Source organism: Tachyglossus aculeatus, chromosome 8 (genome assembly GCF_015852505.1).
Source record: "Tachyglossus aculeatus isolate mTacAcu1 chromosome 8, mTacAcu1.pri, whole genome shotgun sequence".
Taxonomy (NCBI): domain Eukaryota; kingdom Metazoa; phylum Chordata; class Mammalia; order Monotremata; family Tachyglossidae; genus Tachyglossus; species Tachyglossus aculeatus.
Window position 1 is genome coordinate 31,738,505 of NC_052073.1, and position 20,954 is coordinate 31,759,458.

At 49.4% G+C, this 20,954-nt stretch overlaps 1 protein-coding gene across 1 annotated transcript in view; it reads right to left on the bottom strand.

Moving 5' to 3' along the window:
* LEO1 (LEO1 homolog, Paf1/RNA polymerase II complex component) overlaps positions 1-20,571 on the bottom strand; it is a 42,873-nt gene extending 22,302 nt beyond the window's left edge. Inside the window, exons 1-7 of the mRNA XM_038750600.1 lie at positions 20,497-20,571; positions 15,901-16,671; positions 13,288-13,392; positions 8,825-8,919; positions 4,616-4,761; positions 2,332-2,416; positions 1,922-2,016 (exon numbers count right to left, since the gene is read on the bottom strand). Coding sequence (XP_038606528.1) covers positions 1,922-2,016; positions 2,332-2,416; positions 4,616-4,761; positions 8,825-8,919; positions 13,288-13,392; positions 15,901-16,671; positions 20,497-20,554 — 1,355 coding nt within the window. The 5' untranslated portion in view covers positions 20,555-20,571. The remainder of the gene's footprint in view (positions 1-1,921; positions 2,017-2,331; positions 2,417-4,615; positions 4,762-8,824; positions 8,920-13,287; positions 13,393-15,900; positions 16,672-20,496) is intronic.
* Positions 20,572-20,954: the final 383 nt, after the last annotated feature.

The following is a 20,954-nucleotide window of genomic DNA, read 5'->3' on the forward strand; positions in this document are numbered from 1 at the left end:
AACATGCTGGACTGTAGTAGAAAAGTCAGCGAGGTAAGATAGGAGGGGGCCAGGTGACTGAGTGCTTTAAAGCCAAGAGTAAGAAGTTGCCGTTTGATGCCGAGGTGGATGGGAAACCACTGGAGGTTCTTGAGCGGAGAAAGACAGGAGGCAGGGAGGTCAGCAAGGAGACTGAGGCAGTAGTCGAGGAGTAATAGAGTAAGTGCTTAGATTAACATCTGGATGAAGAGGAAAGGGCAAACATTAGCAATACTGTAAATGTAGAACCGACAGAATTTGGTGACAGGTCGAATAAGTGGGCTCAGTGAGAGAGATGGGTCGAAGATATGTGCTTGTGTGACAGGGAGGGTGGTGGTACTGTCTACAGTGATGGGAAAGCCAGGGGGAGGACAGTGTTTGGGAGGAGTTGTTTTGGACATGTTAAGTTTGAGGTGCCCAGGGGACACCCAAGTAGAGATGTCATGAAAGTGGGAGGCGATATGAGATGGCAGAGGAGAGAGATCAGGGCTGAAGACGTAGATTTGGGTACCTTCTGCATAGAGATGGTAGCTGAAATCATGGGAATGAGTGAGTTCTCCAAGGGAGTGGGTACAGGTGGAAAATAGATGGGGACCCAAAACTAAGCCTTAAGGGACCCCCACAGTTAGAGGGTGGGAGGCGGAAGAGTAGTCGGCGAAAGAGACTGAGAATGAGCAGCCAGAAAGATAGGACAACAAGGAGAGGACAGCGTCAGTGAAGCCTAAGTTGGATGACATTCCCGGGAGAGGGTGGTGGTCGACGGTGTCGAAAGCAGCCATTTGGCTGGGGATCAGGAAGGGGAAGAGGCCACTGGATTTGGCACGAAAGGATAGATCGCTGGAGATCTAGAAAGAGAAGCAGTGTGGCTTAATGGATAGAGCACGGGCTTGGAAGTCAGAAGTACCTGGGTTCTAATCCCAGCTCGGCCGCTCGTCTTCTGTGTGACTTTGCCCCGGTCACTTAACTTCTCTGGGCCTCAGTCACCTCCTTTGCAAAATGGGGATTAAGAACGTGAGCCCCATGTAGGACAGGGACTGATTAACTTGTATCTACCCCAGTGCCTGGCCCAGAGTAAGTGCTTAACAAATACCATTATTATTATTAGTCATATTATTATCATCATTATCATCAGAGAGGCTAGCTACATTTTGGCCCCCTCTAATGGTCTCCCCAGTTCTAAGAAGGAGGGGGGTACACCAGGTTCAGATTTCTACCCCTGCTTCCTCAGTCTGGCCCACGTCCTACCTCTGGCCTGGAACGCCCTCCGTCCTCAAATCCACCAGACAATTACTCTCCCCCTCCTCCAAGCCTTACTGAAGGCAAATCTCCTCCGAGACGCCTTCTCAGACAAAGCCCCCCTTATCCTCATCTCCCACCCCCTTCTGCGTCGCCCCGACTTGCTCTTCCCCCCTCTCCCCGCCCCGCAGCACTTATGTATATATCCGGAATTTTATTTATTTATATTAACGTCTGTTTGTATTGATGTCTGTCTCCCCGCCCCAAGACTGTGAGCTCATTGTGGGCAGGGATTGTCTCTCCTTATTGCTGTATTGCACTGTCTCAAGTACAGTGCTCTGCACACAGTAAGCGCTCAATAAATACGACAATGAATGAACGGTGGGGGCACGTGGGTCCCAAGCCCCGCCTGACCCTTGGATCTTGGTAAATTTCAACCACCTGAAGACTTGGGGAAGGCCTCAATTTCCTCATCTGTAAAATGGGGATTCGATACCTGCTCTCCCTTCTACTTAGATCGTGAGCACCACACAGGACAGGGACCGTGTCCAACCTCATAACGTTGTATCTACCCCGGAGCTTAGAAGAGTTCTTAAAACATAGTAAAAGCTAAATACCGCAGTTATCATCGTCTGCTACCCGCAGGCCTCCACCAAGAGCGACTGACCTTCCGTCGGACCACTTGACTATCCGAGCGTTGCTTTCCCGAACGTCATTTCCCTGTTCGTCCCGTCGCGTGCGCCACCGGATGGTGTTCTCCACCTGGGCCGAGGCAATACGACGGCGTATTACAAAACCGGGTTCTAGGCGTCTCTGCCCCCCGAAGTGGGGTGACCCTGGGGGCCCCTGCCCACTGCCAGGGGCCGTGGATCAGGCGGCAGGGACCGGGCTCTTCTGTGGCGGACTGACGCGAGAGACCATGGGGCCAGCTCTGCCCCGCGTTCCCAGCATTATAAGCCCAGAACCGCCACTGCATTGGACAAAATGAGCCTTCCAAGGTGATCGGTAACTGAGGTTTCACGAAAAAGAAAAGATCAGAGAGAAAGACAACACGACAGAAGTGAACAGTGGTGATACCTTTAATTTTAACCTGGTCCTGCCTTCTTCGTCCAGCATCTCTTCATCTTCAAATTCATCCTCATAGTACTGAGGATCAAAGGGTCTGCAAAGTGGAAAATAGAACCTCTCAGCCTTTCTTAATACTTACCGCTACTTGTCATTTTAACAATTAACAGTATTCCCTTCCCTTGTAACCCCCTCAGCCCTTAGAACAGTGCTTTCAACATAGTAAGCGCTTAACAAATGCCATCATCATTATTATTACTATTCCCATCTTTCCCATCGCTGTGGACCAAACCACTATCCGCCCTCTCTTATAAGCGTCGCCATATCCTCAACTCAACTCTCCCATTCAACCCTCACATTTAACGTCACCACATCCTGTCAACTCTATCTTCCCAACTTGGCTAAAACCTTCCCTTTCCTCTCCATCCAAACTGCTACCCTATTAATCCAAGCATTTATCCTAACCTGCTCTGACTACTGCCAGTCTTCTCTGGGACCCGGGGGAAGACGAGACCAGCTGGGAAGATGTTTTATTGTATATTTTAATCCCGTTCCCTCCCCCCGTGCCGGTGTTTGGGTGGGAGGGGGGGCTTCTGCTTTGAGTTCTGACCCGGCCCCAGAGGACGGAGTCCAGTGAGTTGAACTAGAGAAAGGCCCAGACTCCAGTGGAACTGACAACTCATTGATCTCCTCAGGCCGGGATCCTTCAGCCTGTGGGATGGAGGGGGAAGAAGCAGCGTGGCTCAGTGGAAAGAGCCCGGGCTTGGGAGTCGGAGGTCATGGGTTCTAATCCCTGCTCAGCCGCTCGTCAGCTGTGTGACTTTGGGCAAGTCACTTCACTTCTCCGGGCCTCAGTTCCCTCATCTGGAAAATGGGGATTAAGACTGTGAGCCCCACGTGGGGCAAACTGATCACCTTGTAACCTCCCCAGCGCTTAAAACAGTGCTTTGCACATAGTAAGCGCTTAATAAATGCCATTATTATTATTATTATTATTATTACTGTATCGGCGTCTTGGCCGACCTTACTGCCTCTTGTCTCTCCCCACTCCAGTCCACAACTTCACTCTGCTGTCCAGGCAAGCCAGTCCAAGCACTCTGCTACTCTAATACCAACCGACTCACTGTACCTCCATCTCATCTACCTCACCACTGACCCCTGGCCCGTTTCCTCCCTCCAGCCTGGCACTCCCTCCTTCTTAATATCCGACAGACCACCACTCTCTTCACCTGCCCAGCCTTATTAAAATCACATCTCCTCTAAGCTCTCATTTCTCCTATTCCCTTTCCCCTCTGCGCTGCCTACGCACAGGGATCTGTATCCTTTGAGCACTTGAAATTCACCTCACGCTCAGCCCCACGGCACTTATGCACATATCCATAATCTATTTTAATGTCCTTATAATCCTGTAAAGACCGTGTGCTCCTTGTGGACAGGGAACACGTCCGCCAACTCTGCCGTACTGTATTCTCCCAAGCAGTTAGCAGAGTGCTCTGCACATAGTAAACACTTGATACAACCGATTGATGGATTTAGTTTTTGATCGGTAATAAAATATGGCTTTAGCCAGTCGAAATAAGTGTATTAAAAGTATACACTGGTACCTCAATAACAGACATAAAAACCCACATACCCTCACTTCAGAAAGAATTGTAACTGCTTTTATTTTACTGGGAGAAAAGGAAAGTGAAAGAAATATTTACATGCAATGAGGCCAACTGTCCCAGGGCAGTTGGCATCTTTATACTGGACCAAGACAGCACTTTTGGGAGAGCAGATCTACTCTTTCAGGCCACCGGGTAATGTTTCAATGCCCTGAAGCAAAGCAGGAACAAGGAATCAATCAATGCTGAGCGCTCACTATGTGCAGAGCACTATACTAAGCGTCAGGGAGCGTACAATGCAACAGAATTACTGGAAATGCTCCCTGCCCATAATGAGCTTACTGTCAAGAGTGCATCCTTTAGATGCAGTAAAGGAAGAGGAGGAGAGCTGATTTAATGCTTGAAAGGCAAGGATAAGAAGTTTCTGTTTGTTGCAGAAATGGAAAAGCAACCATTAGAGTTTTCTGAGGAGTGAGGAAAGATGGGTTGAATGTTTTTTCAGAAAAATGATCTGGGTAGCAGAGTTAAGGATGGACTGGAGAGGGGAGGGTGGGGGGAGGTCAGGGAGGAGGCTGATGATCACAATACCACAATTATTATTATAATAAATCCCCCAAATGGAAACTGTGTGCAAGGTGACAGCACTTTTGCTGTGCTCGTTTACCCGCCCCGGCCGGAAGAATCTACATTACCTGGGTTCCACGCTGAGAAAGTTGGGCAGCTTGACAAAATAGAGGTCATTCCCTAAATCAGTGTTTACTTTGGGTATTTCCACCTCGATTCTGGTCTCAGGAATGGGCTCTTCTTCCTGCTGCTCCTGGGACAATCCATTTTCATCCTAGAGTGGGAGGAAGGGGCAAATCTGGATTTAGCTTGAATGATGAAGCAAAACAAAGACTCTCCAAGGCTCTTTAGTGGCCTCCAGTCTTCCAGTCAGGGAGCGCAACACCCGCAACAAAAATCTACTCTGATATTTATTTTGTAGAAAACATATATTCAAAGAATGGCGCAATCATTCCTTTGACAGAGTAATTCTGACTCCTACGATTGACGGGGGAGTCTATCAACCTCCGTGCACAGGCCTGGGAGTCCGTGGGGGATCTTGGGCTCTAATCTCAAGTCTGCCACTTTTCTACTGTGTGACCTTGGGCAAGTCACTTCACTTCTCTGTGCCTGCTCCTTCATTTGTAAAAGGGAATTAAGACTATGAGCCCCATGTGGGACACACACTGTGCGTCCAACCTGATTAGCTTATATCTACTCCATTGCTTTGTATAGTGACCGGCACAGAGTAAGCATTTAAATACCATTAAAAAAACCCAAACCTGCAGATTCCCTTGGCTGGGGCCATAATAACGTTCTCTTTAAAGAGAACCAATTCACTATTGATAGTGGTCAGCAAGGATTCGCTTTTCTAGAAACCAAACTTACCAGGACTGCGAGCTTCCTCTTGCAAACCCTTGGCCGAAGGGCAAAGGCCTACATTTGGTGAGACTGGTCCGCCAGGCAAGCAGGTGTTTGCTAACCAACCCTCTTCTCCTCCACGCATCAACCTGACTGCTGCCATTACAAGTTCCCTCTGTCTTGCTAGAGCTCCAAGATATTTCTATTCCCCCATCACCACCAACCTCCATGCACTCTTCCAAACTTTGAACTTCCTCCTGAAATGCCTAGCTCTCCTATTCTCTCCCTTCCTAACTTCTGGCAAAACTGAAATGGATCTTTCTCCTGCTCCTCTGCTGTTTCCCAAGAGAAGGTCTTCCACCTACTCTACTCGCTTCACTGACCCGATCTCTTTTCACTCCCTCAAAGCACTCGCTCCCATTCTTCTCCCCTCCTTCACTGTTATCTTCAACCCCTCCCTCTGCTGGCTCCTTCCCTTCCGCCCAAAGCTCCCCCATCCTTAAAAAGTCGTCCCTTCATTCCTCCAGCTACTTCCCCCCTACCCCTGCTTCAACTCCTTTCCAAACTCCTGGAACAGAGTGTTTACCCCTACTGCCTTCACTTTCCCTCCCGCAGCTCTCTTCTTAAACAAGCACAATTAAGCTTTCTACCTCTTTGCCCCATTAAAACCGCACCCTCAACGGCCTCCTATGATCTCCTCCAGCCAAATCATTTGAGTTCTACATTGTCCTAATCCACCATGACATCTTGACTACCTTTGGCACTGTGAACTACTCCCTCCTCCCTGAAACTCTTTCAGGCCTCAGTCCGGGTGACTTGGCACTCACCAGGTTTTCTTCCTATGCTCAGTTTCGGTTTTTTGCCTCTCATCCCTTCTAGACTGTGAGCCCGCTGTGGACAGCGATTGTCTCTATTTGTTGCTGAACTGTACTTCCCAAGCGCTTAGTACGGTGCTCTGCACACAGTAAGCGCTCAATAATTATGACTGAACGAATGAATGTATCCCTTAACTGCTGGAGTTGGGAAAGGCTCTGATCAGAGTCCTCTACTCTTCTTATTCTCCCTGTGTCTGTTGGGGAGCTCCTTTGCTAACAAGGGTTCAGCTACAACCTCTACATGGATGGTTCCTAAATCTACCTCCGTATCACTGACCTCTCTTCTAACCCTCAATTCCATAGCTCCTCTTGCCTCCAGGAATCTCTACTTGGATGTCCACTCAGCACTAAAACTTATTAGGTCTAAAACTCATCTTCCTTCCTTATCTATTGCTCCTCTCTCAGTCAATACCATCACCATCATCCCTATCCCCAAAGCCCAACAACCTTGGCATCATCCTTGACTCTTTGATGTCCTTCGACTTTCACATTCAATCTACTGCTAAAACCTGCTGGTTCTTCCTAGAGGACATTTCCCAAATCCGCCCCTTCCTCCTCCTCCTTTTTTTAAAAAAAATTAAAAAATGATACTTAAGTGCTTATTATGCAGCAAGCACTGTTCTACACATTGGGGTAGATACGAGTTAATCAGGTTGGACACACTCCCAGTCTAAGTAAAAGGGAGAACAGGGAGAATCAATCAATCAATCAATCAATCAATCACTGAGAACTCTCATTTCACAGAAAATGAGTGAATCCCCATTTCATAGTTGAGGAAACTGTAGCACAGAAGTTAAGCGACTTGCCCAACGTTACAAAGCAGATATGCGGAGGAGCTGGGATCGGAACCCAGGTCCTCTGATGTCCAGGCTTGTGCTCTTTCATCTAGGCTACGGGTTTCTCTTCCCACCCAAACAATTATCACTTTAGAGTCAAATCACAACCAGATTATTTTACCAATTTTCTTGCTGGTCTCCCTGCCTCTCAGCCCTCTCCAATCTCTAAGACGTAATGCTGTGCTAGTTATCCTCCTGAAGCCTCGCTCCACACCCATCTCTCTGATCCTCCAAGCTCTCTACCAGCTCCTGTGACTCCCCACCATCAAGCAAAAACATTTCACATTTGGTTTCCCCCTCTAGATTCTAAACTTCCCCCTCTAATCTGTAAGCTCATTGTAGGCAGGGAGTGTGTCTGTTCACTGTTCTGCTCTACTCTCCCAAGTGCTTAGTACAGTGCTTTGCACAAAGTAAGCGCTCAATAAGAACAATTGAATGGAATGAATGAAAGTTTCAAGGGTCTCTAATGGCCCTATCCTACACTTACATAGGCTCCTTAGCCACTCTCTTCACCTGTTACTTCCCAACCCAATCTCTTCCTCACTCCTAAGCCAATCTTGTAGCCATATCTCGCTCTCACCTCTCCCGCCTCTATCCCTTCACTCACACTTTTCCCCCATTTTGGAACTCCCTCCATTCCTAAATCTGATGGACCACAGCCCTCCCCACATCCAAAGCCCTCCTGAAAGCCCACAGGCCCTTTATTTAATGGTATTTAAAGGCATTGTACTAAGCGCTGCCCTCTCCAATTCCTAGCGTCCCAAGCCAAACCAACCCATCAGCCATCTCTAGCACTTACTTACGCCCACTCTTGGCACTTACATTATGGCTTTTTCAACTGTGCATTCACTTATGTACTTGGATGATGCTATCTGAAAACGTTTATATGCCTGTATCCTCCATTAGAGTGCAAGGAATGTCTTGCTTGTTTGCTTCTTCCCAAGCGCTCAGTACAGCGCACTTTACCCAATGGACAATCAATAAATGCTCTTACTACTGCTTGGACTACTATTTTAAGAGTGAGTCCCCAGTCAATCACATTGGTTGAGCGCTTACTGTGCTCAGAGCACTGTACTAAGCATTTGGGCGTGTATAACACAATAACAGGAACAATCCCTGCCCACGAGGAGCCACTGTACTAAGCATTTGGGAGAGTATGATACAATAAACAGGAACAATCCCTGCCCACGACATGCTGACAGTCTAGAGGGACCTTTCCTGGATTCAAGGGAGAGATGGGTGCCCTCTGGCCACAATTCAGCCATGATTCCTCCCTTTCTCTGCCAGCCAAGCTCCACTGACATAGGGTGGACTCTTGGTGAAAACTACTTGAAACTGGCCACAGGACCATCTGATCCATCCCACCCTGGGAGGGGCAGCCCTATCCTTCCACTGTTCCCACCAGGTGACCCCCTTTGCCCATACGATGAGGACTCGAAGTCGGAGACGGCTTGTCGAGATGCCGCTCTTCCTACAGAGCCCCAGTTATCCGTCGCCAGTTCAAACGCTACGCTGGAAACAGTGCTCTCTGAAAGGGTCTCTGTCCCCTAGTCTGAGAGCCGGGGTAGATTCAAGCTCATCAGTTCGGACCCAGACCACGTCCCACCGGGGGCTCAAAGTTTTAATCCTCATTTTACAGACGAGGTGACTGAGGCACATAGAGAAGTTAAATGACATGCCCAAGGTCATAAGCAGACAAGCGGCGGAGCCAGGACCTTCTAACTCCTTGGCCCAGGCTCTATCCACGAGGCCCCCCTGCCCAGTTCTGCCTCCGAGTCATACTTACAATGGGCTGCCCTGGAGTGGGTGGCTTATCTTCACCATCGCTCCCTGAGGAGATGTCATCCGCACCTCCGAAGAGATCCATGGCTCCGCTGGGGTCTAAGAGTGGGGGGAAAGAAAAACCACAGTTTACATTCTGACACCCCGGGGATTCAGCTCGCCTAAGATGGGTGGATGCTTGAATCGGCAGGGTCCCGATCACCTGCGTCACCAGGTACTGAAAGAACCGGCAGGCACTGTCACAGGGCCACAGGACAGGAGATTCAGAGCTAGGACCTTCATCTTGGGGGCTTAACAGGGGACAGAAGCCTCGGGTATGGACAAGGGGATTGTGGGCTCATTTTTTTTTGTTAAACAGGGCAAAGCTTTAACTTAAAAATCTAAGGAACTAAAATAAATCTATTCCGGTATACTTGGAAGAGCACAGGATACTAATTAACTGCCATCTATGCTAAAGAGACCATGCACATTAGGGGAGGCAGATATATTCTATCGAGACTTCAGAAAGGCTTTCGGTTTTCTTCAGAAAGTTGGAAATGGTGGTGTAGACAAACACTACTGACTGGGTGGGTTAAGGGCCTGGACCAGGGCTGGAGTTGAGGGGGCACTTTTTAAGAGCTGGAGTGGAGACTGGGTGAGGGTGAAGAGGGAGAGAGAGGGAGAGGAGGAGAGAGAGGAAGACAGAGTGCGCATTCAGAGCTGAAGTTTTTACATTTCTGCCATGTTGCTTCAGTCTCCTTCCTGCTTCCAAGGCAAAGCTATCGCTCTCTTTTTTTTTTTTTCCAATGGTGCTTGTTAAGCACTTACTATGCACCAGGCACTGTTCTAAGCACTGGGGTCGATACAAGATAATCAGGTTGGACACAGTCCAGGTCCCACACGGGGCTCACCGTCTTAACCCCCATTTTATCAATGAGGTAACTGAGGCACAGATAAGTTAAGTGACTTGCCCAATGTCACACAGAGGACAACTTCACTCATTCATATTTACTGAACGCTTACAATGTGCAAAGCACTGTACTAAGCACTTGGGAGAGTACGATACAACAAACAAAAAAGACATTCCTGGCCCACAATGAACTCACCGTCTAAAGGGTGAGACAGACTTTAAAATTACAGATATATACACACGTGCTGAGGGAATTGGAGGGAAGATGAATGAAGGGAACAAGTCAGACTGATGCAGAAGGGAGTTGGAGAAGAGGAGAGGAGGGCTCGGTCAGGGAAGGCTTCTTGGAGGAGATGTGCCTTCAATAAGGTTTTGAAGTCAGGGAGAGCAATTATCTTGTCTAATATGAGCAGGGAGGGTAATGCAGGCCAGCGGTAAGATGTGGGCAAGAGGCCGGCGGCGAGAAAGACGAGATTGAGGTACATTAAGAAGGTTAGTATTAGAGGAACGAAGTGCGTGGTCTGGGTTGCAATAGGAGAGCTGTGAGGGGGCAAGGTGAATGAATGCTTTAAAGGAGTTTTTGTTGATGCGGAGGTGGATTGGCAACCAATGGAGTTTCTTGAGGAGTGGGGAAACATAGTCTGAATGTTTCTGAAGGAAAACGATTTGGGCAGCAGTGTATGGACTGGAGTGGGGAGAGACAGGAGGCAGGGAGGTCAGCAAGGAGGCTGATACAGTAATCAAGGCGAGATAGGCTAAGCGCTTGTATCAATGTGGTAGCAGTTTGGATGGAGAGGAAGGGGTGGATTTTAGCGATGTTCGGAAGGTAGAACGGACAGGATTTTAGTAATAGCTTGTATGTGTAGGTTACATGAGGGCGAGGAGTCAAGGGAAATGCCAAAGTTACAGACTTGTGAGACAGGACGGATAGTGGTGCCGTCAACAGTGATGGGAAAGTGAGCGGAAGGACAGGGTTTGGATAGGAAATAAGTTCAGTTTTAGCCATATTAGGTTTAAGGTGATGGGATGGCATCCAAGTACAAATGTCTTGAAGGCAGGAAGAAATAATAATAATGGTATTTGTTAAGCGCCTACTATGTGCAAAGCACTGTTCTAAGCGCCAGAGGGGATACGAGGTGATCAGGTTGTCCCGCGTGGGGCTCACAGTCTTAATCCCCATTTTCCAGACGAGGGAACTGAGGCCCAGAGAATAATAATAATAATAATAATGGCGGCATTTGTTAAGCACTACCATGTGCAAAGCACTGTTCTAAGCACTAAGGAGGATACAAGGTAATCAGGTTGTCCCATGTGGGGTTCACAATCTTAATCCCCATTTTACAGATGAGGTTACTGAGGCACAGAGAAGTGAAGTGACTTGCTCAGTCACACAGCTAAGTGGCGGAGTGGGGATTAGAATCCATGACCTCTGACTCCCAAGCCCGGGCTCTTTCCATTGAGCCACAAGATTACAGAGTGGGTGAGAGATCAGGGCCGGAGAAGAAGATTTGGCTGTCAGCAGCACAAAGATGGGAGTTGAGGCCGTGAGAGTGAAGGAGATTTCTAAGGGAATGGGTGTAGATGGAGAATAGAAGGGGACCCAGATCTGAACCTTAAGGGACACCCATGGTTAGAGGGTGGGAGGCAGAGGAGGAGCCCGCAAAAGAGACTGAGGATGAACGGACAGAAAGATAGGAGGAGAATCGGGAGAGGACAGTGTCAGTGAAGCTGAAGTTGGATAACGTTTCCAGGAGAAGGTGGTCGACAGTGTCAGAGGCAGCTGAGAGGTCGAGGGAGATGAGGCTGGAGTTGAGGTCGTTGGATTTGGCAGGGAGATCATTGATGACGTTTGAGAGGGAGGTTTCTGTGGCGTGAAAGGGACGGAAGCCAGATTGGAGGGGGTCGAGGAGAGAACCGGAGGAGAGGAACTTGAGATAGCGGTTGTAGACAGCTCGCTCAAGGTGTTTGGAGAAGAACAGTAGGAGAGAGACGGGGTGATTACCAGAGGGAGTCGCGTGGGTCATGGGATGGTTCTTTTAGGATGGGGAGATGTGGACATGTTTAAAAGCAGTGGGGAAGAAGCCACTGGACAGTGAACAGTTGAAGACGGCAGTTAGGGAGCGAACAAGGAAGGGGGCAAGTGTTTCGATGAGGGGCAGAGGAATGGGGTCAGATGTGCAGATGGAGTGGGTGAACTCTGCGAGAAGGCAGGAGATTTCCTCCAGAGATACTGCTGGGAAAGACGGAAGAGTTGAAGAAGGGGTGGCCCCGTGTACAAGTGGTGGAGCCGGGACTGACTCCTGGGCTCGTGCTCTGTCATGCTGCTTCTCTGAGAGAACAGTGGCACAGTGGAAGAGCAGCAACTTTTGTGAGCTGCAGGGCAGGGGAAGCTCCTCCGCACAAGGACGAAGCCAGTCCTGTAACTATTAGGTCAGTGCAAGGCCAAAGCATAATTATCAGTGGCTTGGGGGGGGCCCTGCAGGTGATGCCGTAATTGGTTGAACCCCAGGGCCGGTTCCAGTCCGAATCTTTATCAAACGACTTGGATGAAAGCACCTAGAGGATGCTCATCAAGTTTAGAGTGGTCATTGCCCTGGACGAGGCTGGTAAAACTCTGGCAGTCAAGAATGAAAATGCAAATGACCTTGATGGGAAAAATGGCCGGAAGAAAATGGGAAGAGACTCAGGAAGGGCAAGTAGGAATGAAAAACAAACGATTCAAGCCCTACCTCCTTCCCCGCCCCCCAGCACCCGTATATATGTTTGTACAGATTTATTACTCTATTTATTTGACTTGTACATATTTACTATTCTATTTATTTTGCTAATGAGGTGCATTTGGCTTTAATTCTATTTGTTCTGACTTGACACCTGCTGACATGTTTTGTTGTCTGTCTCCCCCTTCTAGACTGTGAGCCCGTTGTTGGGTAGGGACCGTCTCTATATGCTGCCAACTTGTACTTCCCAAGCGCTTAGTACAGTGCTCTGCACACAGTAAGCGCTCAATAAATATGATTGAATGAATGACTGAATGAACAGCAGCAAGGGACAACAACAGCAGAAAAAGGTCCCGGGGGGTCCCAGACGACCGCAGATTTCCCTCCACAAAACACCACGTCCCTCAATTCCCCTCAAAATAGGGGAGAACCAATGTTGTAAAAACGTCAGTGGCAACTCCAACCCGGTTTCCTTGTATGCGCCCCAGCGTTTAGAACGGTGCCTGGCACACAGTAAGCGCTTAACAAATACTCGCCGAAACCAAAATTGTTTTGGTCACTGCTACTGACAATCCTGAAAAGGAGGAACTAGCTGAATCTGCGTGCGCTTCTCTACCCGGCGTACGTCGTTACGCGTTAATGTTGGCCTGGAGGCCTCCCTCAAAGAAGCTCTGAGCAGCATCGGGGGTGTACAGTTATGTCCAGAGAGCGATGCCAGGCTACCCATCTTCCCCTTACCAGCCAGAGGGAAGTTGTAGGGGCCCTCAACGGTTCTGCAGGATTGGACAGGCGACCCTCTGGCTCACCCCCAATTTGGAGCACGCTACAGCTTTACACTCGGGGGCAAAGAGAAAACAACACCTTTTTGTCCTTCGTTGTCACTGTCCATTTCCGAGTCTGACGCAACCGCCTTTTTGCGCTTCATTCGTAAAATTTCATCCTCGCTATCACTGCCTCGTCCAGATTCTGTTAAAAAAAAAAATACAATTAGGACTGCAAAGTGATTTAACAAACAAAAAAACCCCAAAAGATTCAATGAATGTCTAGTTTTTTATAGCCAGATAAATCTAATACTAGCAATGAGAATAATGGTATTTGTTAACCGCTTACTATGTGCCAAGGACTGTACTGAACACTGGTCTAGGTGCTAGATAATCAGGTGGGACACAGTCCCTGTCCCCCATGGGGCTCACAGTCTAAGGTAGAGGGGGAATAGGCATTAAATCCCCATTTTACAGAGGACGTAACTGAGGCACAGAGAAGTTAAGTGACTTCCCCCGGTCACACAGCAGACAAGTGGCAGAGCTGAGATTCGAATGCCTTCCAATTTTGGCAATTTTAATTGCCATACCACAAAAATTTACATTTACTGGAAAAATCCAAAATGCTACTTATCACCATATCTGACCAGGTGTCAAATTATATAGAGTAAGCAACGTGTTATTTTGGGTGTACACCAAATGGTGACTTCCCAAGCGCTTAGTACAGTGCTCTGCACACAGTAAGCGCTCAATAAATATGATTGATTGAATGAACAAACAGCAGCAAGGGACAAGGACAGCAGAAAAAGATCCGGGGGGGGGGTCCCAGATGACCGCAGATTTCCCTCCACAAAACACCACGTCCCTCAATTCCCCTCAAAATAGGGAAGAACCAATGTTGTAATTACTATTACCATTACTATTTACTATCTTTACTCCTTATGGGGAGGGTGGGCTGAAACATGCTTGCAAAACGTCTGGAATGCTACGTTAGCCCTGATGAAGTACTTTATACAGAATAAATAATAACTGTGGCACATTTGAAGTGCTTACTATGCGCCAAGTACTATCCTAAGCAAGGGGGGAATCATGCAATAATTCTGTCCCGTATTCAGCTCACATTCTACGTAGGAGGGAGTACAGGTATTGAATCCCTCCTTTTGCAGATGAGAGAACAGAGGCATGGAATCGGGATTAGAACCCAGGTCCTCTGACTTCCAAGCCGGAGCTCTTTCCACTAGGCCTCGCTTCTTTCCTAACACACCCAGGAACTGCCTTGCGACGCGTCTACTGGTAACGGCTATGGTAGTGGAGGTCAGGTGAGCTGCAGTCGCCCACGGCACAGCATGGATCATGCAACATAATAATAATACTAACAATAATTGTTGTATTTGTTAAGCGCTTACTACGGGCCAGGCACTAAACTAAGCGCTGGGGTGGATACGAGCAAATGGGGTTGGACACGGTCCCTACCCCATGTGGGGCTCACAGTCTCAATCCCCATTTTACAGGTGAGGGAACCGAGGCACAGAAGTGAAGCGACTTGCCCAAGGTCACACGGCAGACAAGTGACAGAGCCCGCATTCGGACCCGTGACCTTAGGCCGTGCTCTATCCATCATGCCAGGCTGCTTCTCTGTGTGTCACGCCAACACCCTACAGCCTCTAAACACCACACTGGCGAGAAGTAGCGTGACCTAGTGGTTAGAGCACAGGCCTGGGAGTCGGAAGGACCTGGGTTCTAATCCCGGCTCCACCACTGGTCTGCTGTGTGGCCCTGGGCAAGTCACTTCACTTCTCTGGGCCTCAGCTGCCCCTCCTGTAAAATGGGGATTAAAACCGCGAGCCCTAGGTGGGACTGTATCCAACCTGAGCCCCCCTCTTCCTCTGCCCCTCCTCCCTCCCTCTGCTCTACCCCCTTCCCCACCCCACAGCACCATGGTAAATTTGTACAGATTTATTACTCTACTTATTTTATTAATGGCTTGTAAATATCTATAATTCTATTCATCTATATTGATGCTACCGATGTCTATCTACTTGTTTGGTTTTGTTGTCTGTCTCCCCCTTCCAGACTGCGAGTCCGTTGTTGGGTAGGGATTGTAACTACCTGTTGCCGAATTGTACTTTCCAAGCGCTTAGTACAGTGCTCTGCACACAGTAAGCGCTCAATAAATACCACAATGAATGAATGATTAGCTCCTCGCTTAGTACAGTGCCTGGCACAGAGTAAGCACTTAGATACCATTAACATTATTATTATTTTTAAAAGGGCCCGGACTGCAAAACCAACCCAATGTCCTGCTGCTTCAGCCGTCCTCGGCAGGCACATTTCCTTCAGTGTTGCAGAATTCGGGTAACTAGAAGTGCCCGTGCCTCAACAGAGTGATGGTTAAAAGTTTCCATTCATGTATTTGGGATTAGGGAAGCGTCAAGAGAACCCTACGGGACACTGAAATAGTTACGTAAAGTATGCGTTCGGATCTAACACTTTCAAAACTAGTATCCGAATTCTGCTCTAACCAGAAGCGGGACAAGATTTATTTGCAGGCAATTTTCAACCTGCTTGGAAACAAAAAGACACAAATCGTTCAACATCTTGAAAAGCAGCCTGACAAGATATTTATACCCAGGAAAGCTATCCGAAGGCACATATACGCGGTTTACTATCTTAAACTACCCAAGCCCTCCCCCTCCCCACCCCCACGACGTACCCGATTTACGGTCACGCTCCTCTTCGTCGTCGGAATGCCTGGGCTCTTCGTCAGAGATCTGTGGCCGATCTTCGTCGTCGGAATTCTGCAACTTCTCCTCGTCGGAGATCTGGGCCCTGTCCTCGTCATCGGAATTCTGCACCTTGTCGTCCTCGTTGTCAGAGGCGGCCGGCCTCTCGTCCCCAGAGTTCGCCGTCTTCTCGTCTTCGGACAGCTGGAGCCGCTCATCATCTGAAACCCGCGGCCTCTCGTCGTCGTCCGAGTTCTGCGCCTTCTCGTCGTCGTCGGAGTTCTGCGGCTTCTCTTCGTCGGAGACCTGGGGCCTCTCCTCCTCATCGGAGTTCGGGAGCTTGTCGTCGTCATCCGACTGATCGCTCTTCTCACCTCGGCTCCACTTCTCGTCATCCGAGTGGCCTTTCTCGGACCCTTCCGCCTCAGAGTGGCGGCTCCCTCCGTCTGACCTCTGGCCTTCGTCCTCGTCCTCGTGGTGAGTGTCCGACCCGCTGTGCTGGTCGACGTCCGACTGGTCGTTGTCTTCCCGCTCGGAATGCCCCGAGGCTTCGGACCGGTTGTCCGACCGCTCGGAGGGATTGTCGCTCCCGCTGTGACGGGAGAGTCCCTCGTCCTCACTGTCGTCTCCAAACAGTTCCTTGTTGCTCGGCTTGACCGCGTCTCCCCCGTCGTCCTCTCTCTCGCTCTCGCTCCCGGAAGGATTGCTGCCGGAGCCGGCGTTCTCCTGATCGGAATCGGAATCAGATCCGGAATCGGAATCTGCGAAAACCCAAATTAGAATCCGATTACTCAAATATTTTGGCTAGATCAAATCTTCAACAGGTATCCCTCCTTCTCAAGAGCCGTCCCCCGCCCGAAACATGGCTCAGTGGAAACAGCATGGGCTTTGGAGTCAGAGGTCGTGTGTTCAAATCCCGGCTCTGCCAATTGTCAGGTGTGTGACTTTGGGCGAGTCACTTCACTTCTCGGGGCCTCAGGTACCTCATCTGTAAAATGTGGATTAAGACTGTGAGCCCCCCCGTGGGCCAACCTGATCACCTTGTAACCTCCCCAGCGCTTAGAACAGTGCTTTGCACATAGTAAGCGCCTAATAAGTGGCATTATTATTATTATTATTAAAATAAAGGAAATGTATGACATGCTTTTGTGGGGTTTTTTGGGGGGCGTGGGGGGAGGTAACGGTAATGGTATTTGTTAAGCACTTATTTATTTGTTAATGGTAATGGTATTTGCTAATGGTATTTGTTAAGCACTTACTACATGCCAGGTACTGTACTAAGCACTGGGGTACATACAAGCTAATCAGGTCGGACCCATTTCCTGCCCCCCAGGGGGCTCACAGCCGTAATCTCCATTTTCCAGATGAGGTAACTGAGGCCCAGAGAAGTGATGTGACTTGCCCAAGGTCACACAGAAGACAGGTGGTGGAGCCAGGATTAGAACCCAGTTCCTCTGACTCCCAGGCAGTGCTCTATTCACTAGATGACATCGCATTTCGCTGTTGACAAAATCCACCGCTGACAACTCCCTTATGTTTGGATTTTGCTTTGCCCCATGTAGCCCCATCACTGAGGCAGGGCCTCACGCGAAGTCTTTGGAGGAAGAGGGCAGAGGGGGAAGGGAGAGTAAAAAAAAAAAAAAACAGCCCCATTCCGAAGGTGATGCCAATTTCCACCCTACCAAAGGGGCAGAGAAAGCAAGAAGGGGTAGGGTCAAGGATGGAAGAAGGCAAACAAGAAGAAAACCTTCTTCCCCTTTCCCACACAGGGAAGCCTAAATCCCAACATCTCAGGGAAAACAGAGCCTTCGCTGTGTCTGCAGAGAAGGAATAACAGCCAACGGTCATTCGGCATCCTGGTCTCGGCCCCCTGGACGAGAAGCAGTGTGGCCTAGTGGATAGAGCACGGCCTGGGAGTCAGAGGACCTGAGTTCTCATCCTGGATCCTGGCCTCAGTTACCTCATCAATAAAATGGGGATTGAGACTGGGAGCTGCATAGGGGACAACCTGATGACCTTGTATTTACCTCAGGCTCAGAACAGGGCTTGGCACATAGTAAGCACTTCACAAATACCATTATTATTGCCTGCTGCGTGACTTTGGGCAAGTCACTTTGCTTCTCTGGGCCTGTTCCCTCACCTGTAATAATAATAATAATAATAATAATAATAATAATAATGATGGCATTCTGTAAAATGGGGATGGAGACTGAGCCCCACGTGGGACAACCTGATGACCTTGTATCTACCCCAGGGCTTAGAACAGGGCTTGGCACATAGTAAGTGCTTCACAAATAACTGCTTTGCACACAGTAAGAGCTTAACAAATGCCATTATTATTATTATAAATACCATTATTATTGTCTGCTGTGTGACTTTGGTCAAGTCACTTTGCTTCTCTGGGCCTGTTCCCTCACCTGTAATAATAATAATGGCATTCTGTAAAATGGGGATGGAGACTGAGCCCCATGTGGGACAACCTGATGACCTTTTATCTACCCCAGGGCTCAGAACAGGGCTTGGCACATAGTAAGCGCTTCACGGATACATTATTGTCTGCTGCGTGACTTTGGGCAAGTCACTTTGCTTCTCTGGGCCTGTTCCCTCACCTGTAGCAATGATAATAATAATAATAATAATGATGGCATTCTGTAAAATGGGGATGGAGACTGAGCCCCACGTGGGACAACCTGATGACCCTGGATCTCCCCCAGCACTTAGAACAGGGCTTGGCACTTAGTAAGCGCTTCACAAACACCACCATTACTACTATTGTTGTTGTCAGCTGTGTGACTTTGGGCAAGTCACTTCACTTCCCTGGACCTTAGTTCCCTCACCTGTAAAATGGGGATGGAGACTGTGAGCCCCGGGGGGACAACCTGATGACCCTGGATCTCCCCCAGTGTTAAGAACAGGGCTTGGCACATAGTAAGCGCTTAACAAACACCACCATTATTACTATTACTATACATTATTACTATTACTCTATTTATTTTATTTGTACATATTTATTCTATTTATTTTATTTTGTTAATATGTTTTGTTTTGTTGTCTGTCTCCCCCTTCTAGACTGTAAGCCCGTTGTTGGGTAGGGACCGTCTCTCTATGTTGCCAACTTGTACTTCCAAGCGCTTAGTACAGTGCTCTGCACACAGTAAGCGCTCAATAAATACGATTGAATGAATGAGTGAATATTGTTGTTGTCAGCTGTGACTTTGGGCAAGTCACTTGACTTCCCTGGACCTTAATTCCCTCATCTGTAAAATGGGGATGGAGACTGTGAGCCCCACGGGGGGACAACCTGATGACCCTGGATCTCCCCCAGCGTTAAGAACGGGGCTTAGCACTTAGCAAGCGCTTCACAGACACCACCATTATTACTATTGTCGTTGTCAGCTGTGTGGCTTTGGGCAAATCACATTTCACTTTCCTCATCTGTAAAATGGGGATGGAGCCTGTGAGCCCCACGGGGGGGGGCAACCTGACGACCCTGGTTCTCCCCCAGCGTTAAGAACAGGGCTTGGCACGTAGTAAGCGCTTCACAGACACCACCATTATTACTACTGTCATCAGCTGTGTGACTTTGGGCAAGTCACACTTCACTTCCCTCATCTGTAAAACGGGGATGGGGCCTGTGAGCCCCTCGGGGGGGTAACTTGACGACCCTGGATCCCCCCCCCCCCCCCCCCCCCCCCAGCGCTTAAAACAGGGCTTGGCACGTGGTAAGCGCTTCACAAACACCACCATTATTACTACAGTTGCTCAATCAATCGTATTTATTGAGCGCTTACTGTGTGCAGAGCACTGTACTAAGCGCTTGGGAAGTGCAAGTTGGTGACATATAGAGACAGTCCCTGTCAGCTGTGTGACTCTGGGCAAGTCACACTTCACTTCCCTCATCTGTAAAATGGGGTTGGAGCCTGTGAGCCCCTCGTTGGGGGGGGGGGGGGGGGTTAACCTGACGACCCTGGATCTCCCGCAGCGTTAAGAACAGGGCTTGGCACGTAGTAAGCGCTTCACAGACACCACCATTATTACTACTGTCGTCAGCTGTGTGACTTTGGGCAAGTCACTTCACTTCCCTCATCTGTAAAATGGGGATGGAGACTGAGGCCCACGGGGGGTGGGGGGACGAACCTGATGACCCTGGTTCTCCCCCAGCGTTAGGAACAGGGCTTGGCATGCGGTAAGCGCTTCACAGACACCACCATTATTACTATTGTCGTTGTCAGCTGTGTGGCTCTGGGCAAGTCACACTTCACTTCCCTCACCTGCAAAACGGGGATGGGGCCTGTGAGCCCCACGGGGGGTCCACCTGACGACCCGGGATCTCCCCCAGCGTTAAGAACAGGGCTTGGGACGTAGTAAGCGCTCCACAAACACCACCATTATTACTACTGTCGTTGTCAGCTGTGTGGCTTTGGGCAAGTCACACTTCACTTCCCTCATCTTTAAAACGGGGCTGGGGCCCGGGAGCCCCACGGGACGACGACGACGACGACGACGACCTGACGGCCCTGGCTCTCCCCGGCCCACGGAGAGCATTCTGAGGAGGATTTGTCTGTCTGTCCCGGGCCCTCCCTTACCTCTGCGCTCCGCCTCGCTGTCGGCGTCGCTGCCGAACAGCTCCTCCATGTCCGCCATGGCGCCCGCCCGTCCCCTCAGCTCCTCCAGCCGGAAGTCGCCCGCCTCTCTGCCGTAAAGCAGCGCGCACCCGCCCGGCCGTAAAGCCAACCGCCCCTCTGCCGTGAAGCCGCGCGTAGCCCCTCCGCCGTAAAGCCGCGCGCACCCTCCCTGCCGTAAAGCAGCACGCACCCCCTCTGCCGTAAAGCCGGGCGCCCTTGCCGTCACGACCTCCCGCTTTACCCCGTCATTCATTCATTCAGATTTATTGAGCGCTTACTGCGTGCATCATCGTCATCAATCGTATTTATTGAGCGCTTACTGTGTGCAGAGCACTGTACTAAGCGCTTGGGAAGTACAAGTTGGCAACATATAGAGACGGTCCCTACCCAACAGTGGGCTCACAGTCTAGAAGGGGGAG